Below are 21,046 nucleotides of genomic sequence, written 5' to 3'. Positions count from 1 at the left end.
CCTACCATAAACTGATATTCCCAACTGTTCTAAGACAGTAGATGGGCTCAAGCAAACTGAAGAAAAAGGAATGCAGCCAGATAAAATGGAGAAAAGACTCTCACTGTGGCAAAGGGAAGGGCCTGTCTATGGAGACCTGGGATAACTGCCCCACGCCCAGCCCCGCCTGGCTTCCTTCTGGGGGAGAACCTACAATAGAGCCAACGGATATACCAGAATCCAGGAAGGATCTCCCTTTCAAAACAGCTCTCCCCTACACAAAACACACAGTCCCCAAAGAAGTCCTTTTCTGACAAGCTGAGCTCAGATTGCCTGAAGTATCTCAATGTTCCCTGCTTAGAACAACATGCATAATATGCAAAGGAACCTTCTGCTGAAGTTTCCCTAAACTTAAGGCATGAAAAAACAAGAAGAGAGGAATCATGAAGCTGTAAGAGACTTTAGCAGTATATTTACTTTCTCTACTTCCAAAGAAGATAAGCCTAGCAAAAGGTAACTCATTTATAATTCAAAAACTGTCATTAGGCATCATATATATAAAGTCAAGCTCTATGCTGGGTATTAGGGAGAACACATGAATAAATCAAACACAGTCTCTGCCTAGAGACTAAAATGCTGACAGACCTAGATTCTAATCCTAAATTAGATACTGATTCAGTTTATGTCCTCATGATGTGTCTCCATTTTCCAACTAGAAAAGTGCTTAGTAATACAACTTAGGTATTAGAATTTTAAAAATATAATTATTAATCATCAACTTTCACCTTTTAAGAACCTAAAGCTTCTAGAAGGTTCCTCTGAGGCAAGAATGAGAAAAGCATGGGCCTGAAAGAAAGACTTGGGTTCAAATTCTATTCTGCCCCATTACTATCTGTGTGACCGTACCATCTTCTCACACATAAAATGGGGAGAATCCTTCAAAGTACCGTAGGGTGAATGCAAGTGTTTGTGTACATGACTATCCACCCACCTACCCGCAGACAACTAGGCACTCAGTACTCACCAATAGGTGGTAACTGCTATTATTTTTAAGGATACCTCTAATAACACATTGTTCAAACCCTGAAAACCATGGGTAACACCGTCTGACCACAGGAGACGATTCAAAGGGAGGAACAAAAGTAAAATTTACTAAGCCCAGGTCTGTTACCAGTTATGCATGAAACATCAGAGCCCACATGAACTGACGGTGGTTGAGCATAAGGGGTCATCCTGCCCCGTTCCCCATGACAAACCCAGACACTCCCCATTCCAAAGCAGCCCCCTGCCTCAGAGCACAGCCTTGCTCAACGCTCTCTGCACTGGAACATTCACCTGCTTTCTGAGCACCTTCAAATAACACTTACTAGAAATATACAGGATGTGCACAAAGGAAATATATCAAAATACCAGCAAGGGATGAAAACACATAAACTTAAAACGTGTGATATTATTGAACATGGCATGTATTATGTTGTTGGACAGAAAATCTCAGTATACACAACAACTCTCCCTAGGGTAATCTATACATTTACTGTGATTTCAAGAACAAGATTGACTGATTCCTCCCTGCAAAACTATGAACCAACAGTCAAGTTTATATGAAATAATAAGCAAGAAGAGTAAGGAAAACTGTGAAAAATAGGGCAAGATGTGGGGATAGACTGATTAGATATTAAAATATATGTTAAGCCACACTGTGTTACTAAGAGCACAACAAAGGTGGCATTTCAGAGGGAGACACAGTACCCCAGCACAGTAGGAAAACCAACTAATTGTGTATCACATTTCATAAATAAAACACACACACACACACAGAGAAACAAATAAGCAAATTCTACATTGATCAGAAAGATTAAAAATGTAAAAAATTTAAATTTTTTATAAACTCAGAGTAGATACGGCTTTCATAAACTGGATAACAAAGCAAGTCATTTAAGAAGTAAAACACAAAATAAACTTATACCAAGAATAAAGTTTTTAAGCTATTAGGTTGGCACACCTAACAAAAAAGAAAAACCACACTATTAGAGAAAGTACAGAGGAACAAGTACTGGCCTAGATCAGGGTGGAGAACGGCTCTGGTGCCTCTCTCGCCCGATAAGGAACTTCGGCAACACCGATCAAAATGACAAACACGTTCTTCAAGCCAGAGGCGTAAATTCAAAGCCTCTTTTTGTCATATAGATGTACTTTTAAAAGTATATACTTAAGTATGACATTCTGTATGTACAAGATTAGTTTATGTACCTGGTTTCTAATAGAAAAAAAAAAGGAAAACACCTATACATCTATCAATAAAGAAGTAGTAAAATATATTAGGGTTATTTTCATACAATGAAATACTATACAGCTAATTAAAAAGGGGGCTTCCCTGATGGTGCCAGTGGTAAAGAATCCACGTGCCAATGCAGGAGATGAGGGTTCGATCCCTAGGTTGGGAAGATTCCCTGGAGTAGGAAATGCCAACACACTCTGGTATTCTTGCTTGGAGATCCCATGGACAGAGGAGCCTGACTACAGTCCATGGGATCGCAAAGAGTGGGATATGACATGGCACACATGTACACATTTAAAAAACACTGAAGCCCCTTGCTTTGCTGATTTGGAAAGAGCTCTAAAATAATTAGGTTTACAAAGTAAGGCACATGTCATTATGCATGGTATATCTCACTTTTATAAAATCAGGAAATACATGTCATTGATTCTTTATGCATAAATTGTCTGGAATGCTGTGTATGACACTGTAAACAATGGTGGCCTCTGCAGAGAGAAACTTGCATGGGGTTTAAAAGAGAGAGGCAGACTTACATTTTACTGCATATCCTTTTATACCATGTGAATGTATTAGTCTACTCAAAAATTAATTTTTTGAGGATTTTAATTTTACCTACCAAAGTCTTAATTAGCAAAAAAAAAAAAAAAAAAGATAGATTGTCCTTAGGGAGAAGGTGTGATACAATCTAGAGAAGATATTTTGTCCAAGATATAGCGATTCCTCCTCGGCCACTCTGCAAAGCTACTCCTAACACACATCTCTGAGGGTGGCTAACCAAGGGAGGGGCCCAAAAGTCCTGTAGCACCCACCTTGTTTCCTCAACAATCAGAACAAATCCTCTACATTTTTCAGCAATACTGAGCTAAAACAGATGCCTAAGTTTAGAAAACTTAACTTAAAAGCAGTTTTAACTACCGCTGAAACAAAAGAAAGGGTCTAGAAGCTACAACTAATGAACCAGAGAGACGGCTGGGAATCGTAATGAAAGCTGGAAGCACTTTACATACATTCTCATTTCTGGCCTTGACAATAGGGTAGCTAATAGAAGATACAAAAACGGAAAAGATCAGAATGTCTTAGGCAAATAACAATGTTTAAGCATTCTCTACTCACAGAACACACATTCCTTACTGGGTACAAATTCATGCAAAGCACAAGCTCTACCCAAAATAACAAGTCCATACCATGCAGAACACCATCCCATGATGAAGCCCCTTCAAAAACCTAACTGGCTACCCCAAGGCCAACCAGCGTGTTTTCACTTCTGGAGTTAGTAGCTACATCATGCAAGCTGGGAAACAGTGATTAAGAAACAGCATTGTTTGTAGGCTGTGAACAACCTCAAAGGCCATGATGAGATGTATACTTTTCAGGGAAAAAAAAAAAAAAACAAAAACAGATACAGCTCCGTCATCGAGAGATCATTTCCCACTATGAGAAACACAAATATATAAAGTCTGTGCCTACCAATCTGGTTGGAGGCTACCATAAAGGGCCATCCATTTCCATTTGCTCCAAAAGCAATTTGGATATTGAATCCCACCAGCATAAGCTACATATGCATACTGGAAAAAAAAAATCCCCAACACAGCTGGACACGAAATGTTTTCTTTCCTCCTGTGAATCCTTATACAAAATAATGGTTAAAATTTGGCTGTACATATAGGAGGCACATTATTTTTGTTGTTTAATTGAGAATATTGTAGATGGTGACAGGCATCCTGCTAAACAATTCATCGTTTGAAATTCAACTTCCCCTGAAAGTCAAGGTTCAGTGCTGGGTAAAAAGGCATGCAACCAGGTCACCAGCTCCCAAGCTGGACACAAGGCATGCCTTGGCCGCAGAAAACACGTAATTAGCAATTACAGGTCTTCATGCCAACAAATCAACAGTTAACAAAGATGATTAGAGTCTGGATGGAACCAAAGCACAAGCTCTTTGCCTTTTTGATGCTGACCAAAAGCCACAAGCACACACATTTCCCCACGGCAGATGCATACCACTGGACTTGAGCTGCTTGGACCGCTCTCGCTCCTGGATTGTAGATTTTGGTAAAAGTGGAGTCAGTCCTCGGGACTTGGTAGGTCTCATGTAGCCTTTCATGGGTTCGGCCGCTCTGCTTTTATCTTCCTTCTTCCCTTCTCCCAGTGCCTTTGATTCAGATTTTTCTGTCATTTTCTTAGCTGCCTCCAAGATCTTGCCTTTGGATTCTGGGAGTTGAGGAGCTTCGGAAGCAGTTATTACTAACTCATCTATCATCGCTGAAGAAGTCACTTCAATTTTGCCATCTAAGACATCTGACTGGAGTTCTGGTGGTGCCAAGGAAACATATGCCATTTCTCTGATGTCAGAATCCAGACTGATTTCTTCCAATTTATCCTTTTTATCCTTTTCACTTTCTGGAGGCGAGAGAGTCATATCTACCTCCTTATTCAAATTACCTGGGCCCTTGGAATCTCTACCTTCAGTACTTTGGTCCTCATAGGAACTGGGCTTTTGTGCTTTGTCTCCCAGTAGGCAAGGAATTGAAACTGGAGCAGAACCTTGCTCAGACTCTCTGTTTACTGGACATGTTGGGAAATTACTCCTATCTGCACATGCTTCTAGGTGTCTGACCTCACCTGCCAGGCTGGGTTCGTTTATCGGCACTCCAGAAAGAAGGTGCCCCCCTGCTGGATCTGCGGTTTTCTCTACAGAGTGCTTCGATGCACCACTGGGCGTGGACTCCGAGTCTTCTATCATATGCCCTCCATCTCTCCCTGCTTCATTTTTCATGGCACCAGCAAGCTCACCTTTATTCTGAAGACAGTTAGAATGATTGTTAAGTGTTTCTACGGCAACTCCTCCTATGCTCATAGAGGGCATAAAAGCTGAGGGACCCTTGGGTCTTTCTTCCTTTGGGACTCCATCTTTGCTGTAACTATCTACATCTAATAATCTGGGAATCTGGGCTGGACCTGTCTCTTGCTTACTTTCTGTCAAGGTGCCTGGAAATGAATCACCTTTCTTTACTACTTGAGAAGTAGAAGTGGGTGGTTTTGTACAGGCTGCTGATTCCTGAGCCTCCAGGGGGACTGACTTATTCATCAACCCTGGTGGAGTTCTGGGGCAGGTAAATGTAATGTTGCTATTTTCGTCCACATAGCCCATTCCTTCAATTCTGTGGTCCCCTATGGTTTCCATGGGAACATGTATTTTTGTTGCATCTATCTTATTCTCCAGAGTGTGCTTCTCAGGGAAACTATTTTTAGTCTTTGTGCTTTTTCCATCATTGCTCCTTTTGTTAGGTTCGTCAGCCAGTGCAGTGTGCCCCTTGGCCACATCTGTCTCATTCTCCTCAGACAGGACTGAGGGAACGAATCCTGCCCCCTGGACTTGGTCTTGGCAACTCACGTCTGTCATCTTGGTTGCCAGTCCAGTAATAGGAGAATCCTTGCCTGTGCTTGTTTTATTTCCGCCAAGAGCCCCAAGTTCAAAAGAATTAACCTCAACATTTCTACCCTTTTGGTCAACTACTTCCACTGTGGGTGTATCTGATGTACGTGACAACAAAGGGACAGTAGGTTCTTTTTCCTTGTTTTGATGGGGAGTACTATCAGTAACCCCAACCTTCCTTACAAAAGGTGGGTTAAGGATTTCTTCCTTCCTCTCCATTCTAGCAGGCTGTGTGGAATAATTATTTTTATACTTTTTGGTTTTGCCTTCACTGCCTCTTTTTTTAGGCTTTTCAAAAATCCAAGGAACTGCCTCATGACCCATCCAAGGACACTTTTCCTCCTTGCTCTGGCTGCCGACTGCCATGTCTGTGGCTACAGCGTCTCTTTCTGCTCTAGCATTGGAAGCCTGAATCATGCCTGACCCGCTTCCCAAAGGAATTAATGCCTGCAAGGTGCCTGCCACCCTAGGGTTTGTCATCTCCTTAGGTTCCCCCATCACCATTGCTTCAGTGAGCTGAGTCACAGTCCCTGGCTGCTTTGAAAAATCCAGCCCCAGCTCCTCGCTTTTATCCCCAGTAGCCATCCTCCCACTTGGCACAAAGACAGCTCTGCTGTCCTGGCTGTCTGCAAGGAACGGTGGCTCAGACTTTGCTCTCACCTTCCCAGAACTTGCTCTCACCTTCCCAGAACTTGTCCTTCCCTTCCTGCTTTTGCCATCACCTGCCATTCTCTTAAACGGTTCATTCCCTAGTCCAGGGGCCTGAGCTAACACTGTGTCCTGCAGCTGCTCAGAAGCAGAGATGCTGTTCTCATGTCTTTGCTTGGGAACACTTTCCTTTTTTAGTTCTTTAACCTCTTCAGCTCCTTCAGAAAACTCTTTCTGTTTGTCATTCTGCAATTCAGTCATTTTACTTTCATCATTCCCTTCTTTTAGACTGCTTCCTAATGGATCACCTGCCGTCAAAGTGGATATGGAAGTAGGCAGTTCTTTGGCTGCACTGGGTTTTGAAACTCCATCCACAGCCTCTTGGTTCATGATGGGAGAGCAACCCTCTTTGGGTCTGACCTCCAAAGGAATTTCTACTTTGTATGAAGAAACTTCTGTCAGGAGTCCTTTCTGACTGAGGGAGCTGACTGTCTGGCTTTCATCCACAGGAGTCTGGAGGTGGGGTGCAGGCTGCAGTTTGCACTCATCTTGCAGCAATTTCTTGTCCTGACCCTGTGGTGCGGACTTGTTACCGTTCACCTGTGCCTCAACTCTCTGTTTGGGCTGAGAATTTACCGTAGTTTTCGGGATTTCTTCCAAAGGACGTGAAGGAATACTTAGACTGTCTGAGACAAAGCTCTCAGCTACCAGTTTGGCTTCTCTGGAATCAGTTTCACATCCCCGTTTCGAGTCTTCTCTGGAGGCTAGTCCATGTTCTGTGCCCCCAGTGGTGGGCTGGCTGGGGGGCACAACTGACTTTTGTGAGTCAGTGGCAAAGGAATAACCTTTAGGCTCGTCTCCATTGTCATCATCCCAAGGGCCCCCAGCCCGGGGTTGAGAATACCTCTTCTGCTTTGGTTTCTTCTTTTTTTTCTTCATCATCATTGGTGAGCTTTCTATATCCCAGGCCTCCCTGCCAAGATCTCTCTGGGGTTCAAGGAAGTCACCATGAATAGTTTTCCTCTGGTTCCCAGGCTCACCACAGGAAGACGAACCAGAAACCCAACCCAGCTCTGACAAAGGGCAGGGGCCCAGCCCAGGATCAAGAGTCTTCCGTGGAGAAGAGCCCCCCAGCAGCTCAGGAGGGACCCTGGCAGGCCTGGGCCGGGTGGGCCGGGTGGACCTGCGGTCACTGGGTCTGCACGCTGGTTTGGCTTGTGTGGGAGGGGTACCTGCAATACATGAAGCTGGCTAAAATTCCAAACAGAAAATCCCTGGTTATTGTTTCTTTTTTTAAAAATCCATTTACTGACATTTAAACAGTGACATTTTCACCAACCCACAAACTGATTCATTTAGGAAAACAGTTTTTTCCAAAACATTTCTCACTCTTAACTGGAATTAACAAATATCTAACAAAGATCCAATATCATCATCTCAGGTAAAGATTTTTTTTCCTCCAAAACAGATTTACAAAATAATTGAAACTTGAGAAAAGAAATTCAGAGATCTTCTGAACTGTATAATATGCACCTAAATACCTATAAATCTCAACTGATGCTTATGTGTAATTATTTTTAACAGGTGCATAATTCACAAGATAATAACAATGGTAAGCTCCTCTTTCGGTCCCATTAATTGACTGAATGAAATACATATGATTTTACAATTCTAATAGCCTGTCACCAAAATTACACTACTTATCAATATTATACCAATTACTTGGGAAACAGACCAGAAGAACAGAACTATACTACTTTAAGAAAAAAAAAAAAAAAAAGGAAAAAAAGAAGAAAAAGAAAAGATACTGAACTAGTATTTTGGCCAGAGAAATAGCCACACTATTTCAGAACCATAGCCTCCTACTTTGAAGGACAAATGTGTTAAATTTCAATGTTCTGTTGCTAAAGGTACTTCCCAAAAGACAGAGATATATACATAAGGAAAATAGGGTGATGAATTAGAACCATTAAGGTGAGCATCCTTGGCAAAGTTTCAGGAAGTCAGTTAGTACCACCTCTGGCCTCTTAGTCAATGAATGCAGTATGGATCCAAGATCCTGGAAAGAGACTCCGTGAGAGCAGACTAGGACCGCTCTTGCCAAGTCTGATGCAATGAATGACTTCAAAGAATACGAAAATACTTAAATAGTGACTTTTGTTCTTGTCTTTATCCCTCCAATGTCCTCCAAATCCTAACATTTACTAAATATAGCTCAGGCCAATTATTGTTTTTCTTGAAAATTGCTAGGCTTTAGCAACTCACAGCATTTATAACATTTAACTTGGGTATTAATCAGCAGCTATTTGGTGCTATCTCTTATACTATTTAATTCAATTGTTATATAAATCTTTGATTTCAGAGTTCATGCCTGGGAACTTATGTCTTAGCATGACATGTACACAAGGACTTGCAAAATCTTTAATGATATGCTGAATCACTAAAACAACATTTTAAAAGTCATATACTTATTTACTTGGTGCTAGACAGTGTTCAAAGCAGTAGAGATTCCAAGTGAACTAAGTCTTGGACCCTGCCCCCAAGTGCATGTTCTAACCACAGTCACAGAATAGTAGACAAAGAATCACTAAGTTGATAAAGTTGATAATCACGTGTACATGCTTCTGGCTTAGCATCAAAACCGTGTGAAGCTCACTGAATAATCCAACTTTCAAATTAGCAAGTATTTTAGGCTCCTTTAATGTATTTAAGAATTATCTGGAAACTTGTTAAAATGCATGTTATGACTGAAGGCCTGAGGAGGAGCCGACAATCCTGCATTTCTAATAAGCTCCTAGGTAATGGCTGAAGCTGTTGAGCCACGGAGCGAACTGTAACTAACAAGGAGTAACAGAACATGTGACCAATTCATTCGTCTTAGAACTGAGTTAACTGGATATAAGGAAACTAAATAACCTGCCTAAGGCGACACAGGATAGAACAGAAATGGCTGTCTTAGGTTGATGCAATGATAACTTTAAAATATCTAACAAGATGACTCTGCCTAATCAACACAAAATCTGGTTAAGAAAGAGAGATGGCTTCGTAAGTGGTTCTGATGACTACCACCTTATAACCAGGAACAATGTCTTCTAACACCTTCCCATCTTTCCCAGTTTAAGTGGTTTCAAAGAGGCCACTTTGTTTCCTGACTTACCTGAAGTCTCTGAAGGAAGCTCAGAAGTTTGACTGGATGGTTTCTTTTGCTCTAGTTCTTCTAACACAGAATCCTCATCTGTTGGCAAGCTGTGCTTTTGGCCCATGGCCATGACTGCTTCTAAAGGTAAAAGTCAAAACCACAAAGATTTCAGAAAAGCACTGATTCAGCTACCTCTCCACCTGGCAGAAACTGGAAATGGGAACAGTTTTTCAGGAATGAGGGATGCTCCTATGAGGGCAGAAGAGAACTGGAGTGGTAGTTTGAAGGGGGAGGGCGAGGGGGAGTGGGATGGTTGGTTTTTTTTGTTGTTGGTTTTTTACACAAGGGAAAAATAACAACTGTTTTTATGTTGGTGGGAAAGATTCAATATAAAGTGGGGTGGGCGGGGGGAGTGGCGGAAATTGGTGAGAGGCAGGAAGAGAGAGAATGGCCAGAGCAATGTGCATAAGGAGACAAGGTGGGGTTTAGTTTAAGACAAAGGTGCTGGCCCTGATGACTAGGAGCAACGACCATTTGCTGATGGCAACAAGAGGGAAGGCAGAGTCTAAGATAAAGAAACAGGTAGTAAGATACATGAGCAAGTGGAATTTTGTGAAAGTTCTCTTTAATTACTTCAATCTTCAATTATCTACAAGGAAAACAGGAAGATGAGCGAGAACAAGGATGGAGAAGGGGCTGGCAGCTGGAGGAGGGTGAAGGTGAGAAAAAACTGTCTAGGGGAGCAGGAATGTGTGTAGACTTGCAAAGTACAGTGGGGCTGTCTTCATTTTACCTAGCATGACGCTTGTCCGTTACCCTTCTGGAGACTACACGGACAGAAATGTTGCAATTAACATAAGCCCATACCTGGTGAAGCCATGAGAGGAGGTACAGCTGACTGCCCCTCATCCTGGAGAGATTTTAACTGGGAATCCTCACTTGTTGCTTCCTGGGTCCGTGCAGTTTCCTCGTCCTTAACAGGAACTGGTACCACCTCTGCTTCTGAGAATCTGGCCAGAGCCGCATTGTTGGCCAGGTTCATCTCCGTTTCAGGGGGCTGAGCAACATCCTTTGCCAGGGTTACCTCTGTTTCTGGGGGCAGAGACACATTCCTGCCCAGGGCCATCTCTGTTTCTGGAGGTGAAACTGTATCCTTGCCCAGGGTCACCTCTATTTCTTGACATGGAGCCACGTCCTTGGCCAGGGTCGTCTCTATTCCTGGGGGTGGAGCCATGTCTTTGACTGGCATGATGACTTCTGTTTCTGGAGGTGCAGCCATGTCCTTGTCTAGAACTGCCTCTGTTTCTGGGGGTGGTCTCATTTCCCTGATCAGGGCCACCTCTGTTTCTGAGGACAGGGCTATCTCTTTGGCTGAGGGTATTTCTGTGGATGACACAATGTCCTCATCCAGGGGCGCCTCTATCTCTGAGAGTGATGCTACACCCTTGACTGGGGCCATCTCTTGGTCTGTAGGTGGGACCGTGCCCTCAGCTGGGGCCAAATCCACTGTAATAGGTGGTGTGCTCTCTGTTTCTTTGAACAGTGGCACGTCCTGGGCTGCGGATACCTCTGTTTCTGTGGACAGTAACATGTCCTCGTCCAAAGACACATCTGCTTCTGTGGGCAATACAACATCCTTAAGTGCAGTTTCCTCTGTTTGTACGGGTAGTACCACATCCTTGACTAAGGCCATATCTGATTCGATGGATGATTCCACGTCCTTGAGCAGTGCCTCATCTGGTTTGGTAGGTAATTCCATGTCTTTAGCCAACGCCACCTCTGTCTCTGTGGCTGGCACCACATCTTTAGCCAGGACCACCTCTGCTTCTCGAGATGGCACCATGTCAGTAGCCTGCAGTTTCATCATCATCTCCAATGCTTCTGCTGGCACTCTCTCTTCTCCTGATGTCATTTCTATTTTCTCAGCTGGCTCTAATGGAAGCAAGTTGGACACTTAGTTGGACACTTAGGATCCATCATTGCCTGCTCATAGCTCTTAACTCAAAACTTACTTTTTTAGAGCATGAGAGATCTGGCTTTTTTGACCACAACGTCCTAAACATAACTAAAAAGTTGTCAAGTTAATGCATTTGTTGCTACTCTTCAACAGTTTCAATATTGAGAAGAATGAAAAATATTGGCAGAACATATAGTGGAGGAGGAAAGGCAAAGGAGAGAAAAAAAAACACAGGTCAAAAAAACCCAAAACCCAAAAAACACACACCAACACAGGTACACAATTAGTGGCAGAAAGGGAACATGTGGACATCAAGAAACCCCCTACCTCAGAGCTCTAAATTGGCACTGAATTACAGACTGTCTTTGTCCTCTAACCCTAATTGTATTTCAACTACAACTTAATTCCTCCAGCTGTGAAATCAGTACTTTAAAAGCATTTAAAAGTTCAAAAAGTTCAAAAGTTTAAAAACATCTGTGACAGTTGTGAAAATTTTATCAATACTGCAAGCAGAAGGCTAAAAACTATATGATGATTACTGATACTGTAACTATTAAGTGCAAAGGAGTCTAATAATGTACCTGCTGTGGGCTGCAGAGGCTGTGAAACGGCCTCGGGGGAAATGAAGGATTCCAAGTGTGCAGGGTTTGGGGCTTCCGCAGACCACCCCTGAGGAACAACAGCTGCAGAAGCAAATGTGTCGCAGGGTAACATACCTAATAGTAAAACAGAAATCCATTTTTGAAACTCAGTCAACGTTGAGGAAAAAATACATTTGATATTTAAAATCAGTTTATATACTGCCATAAAGACATAGGTCAAAAGGAACAATGAGAAACAAAGCAAGAAAGTTTAAAAGTAAAAATTGCTGATGTTTGTCAGGTTTGGCTATTGTTAGGGTGTCACACCATTAAACAACATTGACTGGCCACCTTCTACAGTGTTGTGCAAAGATTCAAAAATTACAATTTTGTGAAAATGATTTGTAAATTATTAAGAACTAGACAGATTTAAAGTATCATTTAAAGTATGCTGTCCTCTGCCAGACATAATACCACATGGGATTTAATATCACTGGGTCCTTGCCATCAGGATTATAATAGAGAGGCAAGAGACACATATGTCAAACAAGGAAAACTGTGTTGTATGGACTAAATGTTATTAGAGTTTACAAACAACCATGAAGAAGACCAGAACAGACACAGAAGGTTTCAGAGGAGAAATAAGAGTAAGAAGAGAGGAGAAAGAAGTCAATTTCAGGAATGGAAATTGAGCACTGAGCAAAGCAAAGGATGAAGATGCCAAAAGCACATGAATGCTTCTGGGACTATGAGATTAATCTGATTTAAACAGGTCTTGTAAACCAGAGAGGTAAAACAAGATTAGAACAAACAACAGAAGAAGGAGCTGGAAAACCAGATAAATCAAGAGCAAAAAAACCCCAAAGGACAGGGGGGTGCTGTCTTAAGGTATTAATCATGAAAGTGAGATATGAATAAAGAACAAGAAGTCAGAGTGGTCAGGTATATTCAGAAATAATTTTAAAAGGGAGCAGGATTCTGACAGGTGACTACTGAGATACTCTATGTATGAAGTGATAGGGGCATTCATTGGGATAAAGCAGAGAGAGAATAAAAGAAGAGAATAAAGATGCTGTAAAGAGAGAAGTCACTGCAACTAAGTGACTCCCTAGCCAGTGAGCTGGGAAAAAACAAAAAACCAGGAGTCAAAGCCAAAATCAACTCAGGAGATTAGACAACAGCATCAAAGTCAATTTATTTAACATCCTTCTTCCACGAGATCACCAGGCCACAGGAAAGCACAAGTGAGACATATTACTACTAGTCAGGATCTTTACAAAAAACAAAATTGTAAACATAATTTGAAGTGGGACTTACTGATGATGGGTACTGAAGGAAACCAGAACATGTCACCCCCAGACACGCCACTTTGACATAAAAATTTTGAGCTGAAGGCAACCAAGCAAACAGCAAACCCAGAAAAAGCTACCACCTTTCTGACTAAAGGCAGGATATAAATTTTCCTTTCACTGGCAAGAGATGCTTATCAGGCCAGAGACGGCACCAGAGGAATCTGCCAACAAACCTCACTCCATTTGTTTCCTCCCACATATTTACGCTCCCAGGATATGACTCTTTGAAGTGTAAAACTGCTTCATTTTTCCTGTCATTTCTCTGTAAATTTATTACTCTTTCTTGAGGATGTTACACAAACTGAATTTCTAAGCTACCACCTTGAGTTGCTTTCTTCCCAAGTGATGTATGCTGCATGCTTGTCTGTCCTTGGGGATTCTCCAGGCAAGAATACTGGAGTGGGTTGCCATGCCCTCCTCCAGGGGATCTTCCCAACCCAGGGATTGAACTCAGCTCTCCCGCATTGCAGACGTATTCTTTACCATCTGAGCCACCAGGGAAGAACAAATTATTTGCCTTTTTTTGGATAAATCTTTTTCTTAAACTCAACTGAACACCAAAGATGAGTAGAAGTAAAGTTTTGCCTGCCCTACAGGACCATGTTAAGCTATATAAAACCAGGAATGAGGATACTACTAATTGATAACTAAGATCTGTTTAACGTTTTACTATGTACCAAACACTACGTGGTATACTTTTACATAATTTTATTTAATCATCACCATATCTTTAAGGTAAGAACTAATGGTGGCTCCATTTTATAAAGAAATCAAACTTTAGGGAGGACATAACTTGCTTAATAAGGCCATGAGCTAATAAAATGTGGAGGCAGAACCTGGCCCTAGGATACAGGATTCAAGATTCTCCCATAAGAGGAGGTGAGCAGCCCCTGAGCAGCCCAACTGTGAATTCTCTATGACTAAAACTCTGCCCGTGGAATTTTCCTGGCAAGAATACTGGAGTGGGTTGCCATTTCCTTCTCCAGTGGATCTTCCTGACCCAGGGATTGGACCTGGATCTCCCGCACTGCAGGCAGATTCTTTATTTACTGAGCCATCAGGGAAGCCCAATTTAGAAACAGTCTTGCGACAGTCGGAGTGGTTCCCTAGTGGTTCACTTCAAATGTGATGAATGAAAGGCCCACATTAATTGTTTGCAGTTAAGAAATAAATCCAGTTAGAGAAATCATACCATAACTGTCTTTTAGGGAATCATTTTGTTCTACAAATGCTGAAGTATTGGTTGTTCCACTGGGGAGAAAGAGCAGATCTTCTAGGCCGTCATCATGGTGCATCTTAAAGGGATCTGGAATAAAGAAGGAATTTAAAACTCATTTCCAAAAAATAAATAAATAAAATAAATAAATATATAAATAAATAAAACTCATTTCCAGAACATAACTAGAAAGATTAGCATTTATTATTGAATGAATATTCAATATTATTGAATATTGTGTATTGTCAACAGTGTGTTAAATAAGATAATATGTGATTGAATGTGCCAGGGAATCAAATATTCACTAATTCATTTTCACAGTTAAAAATACAAAAATCTCATATTCTCTAATATTTGATTATCTAAATCTGACAGGCAACAAATACACAAAACTGAAAGTAAAATTCACGCTTAAGTCTATACTAGGAGGTAAGAGTACAAATAAAACTAAATTTTCAATATGTATTTACAGAGCAGACATTCATTTTAGGCTATTAAAAAAAAAAAAGTAAAAAGGACATTTTCACCTCCTGTGAACATCATGAAGAAAACTGCATTTCAAAAGCTGTCTGGAAATAAAACAAACCAAAAGCTGTCTGAATGAGACAAGGTGAACAGCTGGCATCTGAAGAGAATGAACTCTATACTCAGGAGCTGGCATGAGGAAAAGCACTAAAAACATCAGATAAACTCTACCTTCTTACAAAAAAAGAGCAAAGCCACTCAGGCCAAGCAAGAATTCTGCTCTCTAAGGAGGCCATCTCAAAATGCACCATACATCTGAATTACTCTGGAAAGCCTTAAAAGATTGCCAGGACCTAAGAACATGCATTTCTATTCTCAGTGAATGCTAATTCTGTACTACTACTGCCAGAGGCGGCTGCACTGAAAGTCTAGGCCTTAAACTAGCAACAAAAATAAATGTTGTATGGTTTGCGTATTAGGAGAGGAAGACTGCCAAATCACATGTAAAAATCAAAGATTTCTATGAAATTCTGTCATTTATTCATTACTATTTTGTTGTTGTTCAGTTGCTCAGTCATGTCCAACTCTTTGCGACCCCATGAATTGCAGCACACCATCCCATTCCTTCACTATTTCTCAGAGCTTGCTCAAACTCATGTCCATTGAATTGGTGATATCATCCAATTATCTCATCCCCTGTTGCCCCCTTCTCCTCTTGCCCTCCATCTTTCTGGGCATCAGGGTCTTCTCCAATGACTCAGCTCTTTGCATCAGGTGGCCAATATATTTTACTGGATGTGTATGATATGCAGACCCTGAGAACTCTAAAAATCCTAAGATGTATTAAGATAAGGGTTGAAAACATTTAATAGATGGATATACTTTAGTTCAAGTCAAGAAAGGTCTTCACTTGACAAATATTTAAGCTGAGAACTAAAGATGGAGGAGAGATGAAGACCTTTCTTTTTCTACACTCCCTCCCCTTAGTGGAAGGGAATCTCCCACTCACAGCTTCACAGGTAAATATACAGAGACATAAAGTAAGTTAGTGGTGGCTTAGGGCTAGGGTGGATAAGGAGGTAGGGAGTGAGATCTAAGAAGTACTGAGTTTCTTTAGGGGGTGATAATTCTAAAATGGATTCTTGTGATGGCTATACATATATATAAATATACTAAAATCCACTTAATTGTATACTTTGAATGGGTGAATTGTATGGTATGTGAATTACATCTCAATAAAAAAGAAGAGAAGTCGCTCAGTCGTGTCCGACTCTTTGCGACCCGTGGACTGTAGCCTACCAGGCCACTCGGTCCACGGGATTTTCCAGGCATGAATACTGGAGTGGGCTGCCAATTCCTTCTCCAATATCTCAATAAAGCTTCTTTTAAAATTACATATATCCAGGGTAACCAATGACTGGAGAGTGGTACAGAACATCAAGTACTAGATCATTCGGAACCTGTTATGAGCACCTTATAAGTTAGACAACAAAAAAGAAACCGTATAGTTTAAGTGGAAACAAACACCTTGAGCTCTCATTTGATTGCTCTGACATGGAGGTATCAATGCCACTGCTGAGGTCCTTATGCAGCCCACCCCTCCTGCCACTTCTAGCTCTAGGCAGCTACAGCTTTTGTTCTCTATATAAATAGTTTGAATTTTATAGAAACTGGGTATAGCTTTTCATTTTGTCTTTTGTCAAATGAAGATAATATATATTTGGCAGAGTTAGGTAATAAGTGTAGAAAGTACATATATTGAGGCTCTAGCATTGTGCCTGGAACAAAACAGGCATTCCACAAATGGTGTCCTTATTACTATAATTCTCTACAGAAGAATTAAAGTTCTAGGGTACAACTGATCGTTTAGTCCTCAATGAAGATGAATTTCAGTTCATTTAGTCAAAACAGGTTTTGAAGGGAAGAGAACAAAGGAGAACTTGCCTCAGAGGAAAGGATAGAGAGGAGAAAGGTCAACTAAATGTTCAGAGCGAATAATTATACCTTGGTTGGGCTTTACGAGCAATATTTAGGCTGAAATGTTTTATCTGAGTGGTGATCGGACCCTTTTCATGTTTAAGTTATTACATTCAGCAGTCACAAGCAAGTCTTGCACTTACCAGTCTGGATAGGATTTACCACGTGCTCGGGTTCAAAGCAAAAGTTTGTATTTTCTGGCCAGTTCTGGCTGTTCTGAAATCCCTGGTAGGCTACCTTCTCGTCAAGGAATTCAGTTGGAAACCCTTCAAACAGAAACAGGAAACAAAAGTTATAAGGTACCACTGTTAACATGTGATTGTTTCTATTTCTGTCTTTTGAAATAAAACTGCTATGAACATTCAAGTACAGGTTTTCATGTAGACATACGTAAGATTTTATAGAATTAATTTAGCTTAGTTCTCAAATTAAAAAAAACACAAATGTAATAGCACGGCCCCATTCTGAATTATTAAGGAGAAATCAACCAGAAGATGATAAGAGAAAACAAGATTTTTCTGAGGCCTTGAGGTTGACAATAGCACTCCATTTGTAACTGACTCAACAGACTATAAGCAATTGTCTCAAAACTTGGCTCTTTGGCTGTCTTCGAGAATAGTTTTTCTTTCCCCCACTTAACTATTAGTAAATATTCTAGTAAATCTGCAAAGGTGTTTAAACCACAGAAGGGATAGGAGGGATAGAGGGAGGGAGACAGTAAACAAGCACGCAAGCAAGAAGCAAAGGGTTGAGTACTAGTATAGATTAAGCGCTAGACTCTGCTCTGCTGAAAGCGAACCGTGTAAACAAAGGACAGCCTTTTTATTTCTCCCCGTCTCAATAATGACCTCTAAGGATACTTGGTCAGTTCCAGAATTACACCAATAAAAGAATAATTTTACATTACACAGGAAAGTATTAGCATTTCAATCTTTGAATTATGGCCCACTTAGAGAAGGTGCATCTACCATCTCTTATTTCAAAGCTAATAGAGTCAATCTGCTTAGGGTTTTAACAAATGCTTCCCACAGAGTAAGAATGAAAGTGTTGGGTGCTAATCTAATACCGTTCCTCATCCACTGAAATGAACCCGTGCCAGGCTTATTTCCTGTGACTCCAACAGGAAAGCAGGTTAGTCCCCTCACGGCCCCTGCCGAAGCCTGTGCTTCTAGCCCCTGTGCCTTTGCTCATGTGATCCACCTGTCTGAAATGTTCCCTCTTGTACCAACATCCCAAGGCCAGGACCAAGTCAGAGCTTCCACAGAGCCTCTCTTCAGATTTTAATGCTCATTTTCCTTTTCTTAGCTCTTTCAACATTTGTTGCTGTTCCTAGCAAACAATTTAGCCCTTAACCACATATTTTTTTATTAGTCTTTATTTTTAAAAAACCAACTTTTAAACTATTCTATTTTCATCATTTTAAAAATTCATTATTTAACATGTGTTAATCTTATTTTTCCAAATCATTAATATGTGTTCTTTAAAAAGTAAAAAGTATGTTTTTATCACTTTATTTCTTCATAATGCTTAGCTCAGCGCATGGCACAGAATTGTGCTCAAAAAATAAGGTGGTATCAAAATTACCACAAGGGTCATTATTCTAGACTGGATGATTTAACAAATTCATACTATACATCAACCTTCTTGGAAAGCGATTTATATTTAATACGAAAACCATAAGAAACCCAAGAAGCATTTAAGCAACAGTCGATCATTTCTAAAATAAACTTTAAAAGGCTGTGATTCTGCTTAAATTTCTTATCCTTTGGGAAATAAAGCAGTTGTTAATCAGTGAAGTGGGTACATTTTGCCCACACATTCTGGAGAAGAATAAGCAACTCTGGTAATCTCCCCTCTGTGCTGGTGAGGCAGCCCAGCCTGGAAGCAATGTTCAGAATAGCCTCTGGCCAACAGTGTTAATAATGAGCATTTTTGACACAGGCTCTCTCCCACATTTTCATTCAGTGTTACTGACCTAGATTTCCTTCTTAAAACTCCAAAGTATAAGCAGGAAAACTCCCTTGCAGGAACAACAGCCTTCAGAATAAATGTGGGGTGTTTTTTTTGGGTTGTTTTTTTTTTAAAAAAGCATAACTGCAATCTACTTAGAGAGTCTATATCAGACAAAGAATGAAAAATGAAATTTAAAATAAGAAGTAATTTACTTAATACAATGGAAAAAAACCCTAGACACTTTGGTTCTCCTATAAATGTAGAATGGGGAAAAAAAGGCCAGTTTCTATTTGTATGAAATTGGAAGCATTTTACAGAAAAGGCAAATAGCTAGATATTTAAAGTGTCAATTAATCCAGTAATATCTGTATCTCTATATATCAAAGCCAGAATAATTGTACCAGATAAGAGCCATTCAAACTGCAACACAGACCAATAGATCTTAATAAAAAAAGTTCATTGATATGGTTTCAGATTCTACAATGCAAGTAACCTTTAAGAAATGACCACTTCTCCAATTATGATGTCAAATCAAAGAATATCTAGTTACCTGAGGAAAAAACTATCAAAATATCCTTTATCTTAACTTACATATGTATATATATGTGAGATGGATTTTCTTCTTATAGTTCAACTCAAACAACATACTGTGACAGATTGAATGCAGCTGTCTTCTATTAAACCAGACAGTTCACCAGAAATTTAGATATACCACCAGTCTTCTTACCGAACATTTTTTTTTTAAAAGTACACTCATTAAAAATGTTAACCCTTGGGCAGGGTGTTAACATTAACATATCATTATATATTTTAATATAAATTATAATTAATATAAATAATACTTATTGTTGCTGTCTTTAAAAAATGTTTCTAAAGTCTCCATTTTAATATCCAATTTATAAATATTGATAGATAAAACCCATTATATAAAGAAAGTTCTTTGGGGTCCTTAATAATTTTATAAATAGCTTTACTGAGGTACACCAAAAATACAATAAGCTCCACATATTTAAAGCGTGTAATTTGATAAACCTTGACTACCTATGCCATCACCACAAGAGAACATATTCGGAAGTTTCCTAATTTTTAAGCGTGAAAACTGGTCTTGAGGCCAAAAAGCTTGAGAGCTGATGCCTTAAGAGTATTTAGATATATTCTCCCTCTGGAGAATTCTGCTATTTATCTGGAGAGTCAAGTAAAAAAGATAAAGAAGCCAAAAAGAGCATGGACTGGGGCAGAAGACTAAGGCACTAATCTAGCTCGATCCAAAGAGTTAACTCATTTAATTCCTTCAAACTTCAATATTCTCACCTGTACCATCAAAGCATTGTACCAATACCTGGGATCTAAGCTCCCTTCCACTTACAAAAGTCTGTTAGTCTATACTTTACACCTCTATGTACTACACTGTAGGCTCATATTTACTATCATTCTTCTAGCCCCTCCCCCAGCACCCCCCCTTCTCCCCCCAGAGTCAAGAAGTCCAAGACAAAGTTCACGCTTCACTATGTTTTTGTGATAGAAATTTAACCATCTGAGGAATGGGAGTACATAATAATAAAATATCTCATTATCTCATTAAGCACTAAATTATATGATGATGTTTAAAGTACATGGAAAAAAAAAGGGGAAAAAAAAAATAATAAAAAAATAAAGTACATGGAAAGATAAGAAAATTAATGCTGGCAAGAGGGTTTCATAGGTAAGATGGGAAAATAAATCTAGGAATATATATTTTCAATGGCTGTTGACACTATAAGTAACACATATGAGAATGTCTTAAATTATTACCACAAAGATAAAACAAAATTAGCTAGGGAAATAATGTGTATATTCATACATATATTGATTATAGAATGATAAAGCAATTGTGGCAAAATACTACTGATTGGTGAATCTGGAAAAACATGCAAAAGTTCTTTGTTTTATTTGTTTTATTCTTTCATTGTGTATCTATAATTATTTCAAAATAAAAATTGAAGTACTTCTAGTTCTATTTTCTAAAAATAGAAACACGTGACAGAAGAAAACTCTTTTCTCAGATTTTCCACCAATTCCACTTTTT

General features: G+C 39.9%; 1 protein-coding gene across 12 annotated transcripts in view; it reads right to left on the bottom strand.

Moving 5' to 3' along the window:
- MAP4 (microtubule associated protein 4) overlaps positions 1-21,046 on the bottom strand; it is a 150,728-nt gene that overhangs the window by 28,863 nt on the left and 100,819 nt on the right. For 7 of the 12 annotated variants that reach the window (XM_065933810.1, XM_065933804.1, XM_065933806.1 and 4 more), the window contains exons 4-9: positions 17,172-17,294; positions 14,563-14,676; positions 12,019-12,153; positions 10,348-11,412; positions 9,499-9,618; positions 4,259-7,573 (exon numbers count right to left, since the gene is read on the bottom strand). In XM_065933810.1, the coding sequence (XP_065789882.1) occupies positions 4,259-7,573; positions 9,499-9,618; positions 10,348-11,412; positions 12,019-12,153; positions 14,563-14,676; positions 17,172-17,294 (4,872 nt within the window). The remainder of the gene's footprint in view (positions 1-4,258; positions 7,574-9,498; positions 9,619-10,347; positions 11,413-12,018; positions 12,154-14,562; positions 14,677-17,171; positions 17,295-21,046) is intronic. The other 5 variants (XM_065933811.1, XM_065933814.1, XM_065933815.1 and 2 more) reach the window with 2 other exon arrangements.

The sequence above is a fragment of the Muntiacus reevesi genome, chromosome 4 (genome assembly GCF_963930625.1).
Source record: "Muntiacus reevesi chromosome 4, mMunRee1.1, whole genome shotgun sequence".
Classification (NCBI taxonomy): Eukaryota; Metazoa; Chordata; class Mammalia; order Artiodactyla; family Cervidae; genus Muntiacus; species Muntiacus reevesi.
The sequence above is the reverse complement of the archived record's forward strand: the minus strand, read 5'-3'. Positions and strand labels throughout refer to the sequence as shown.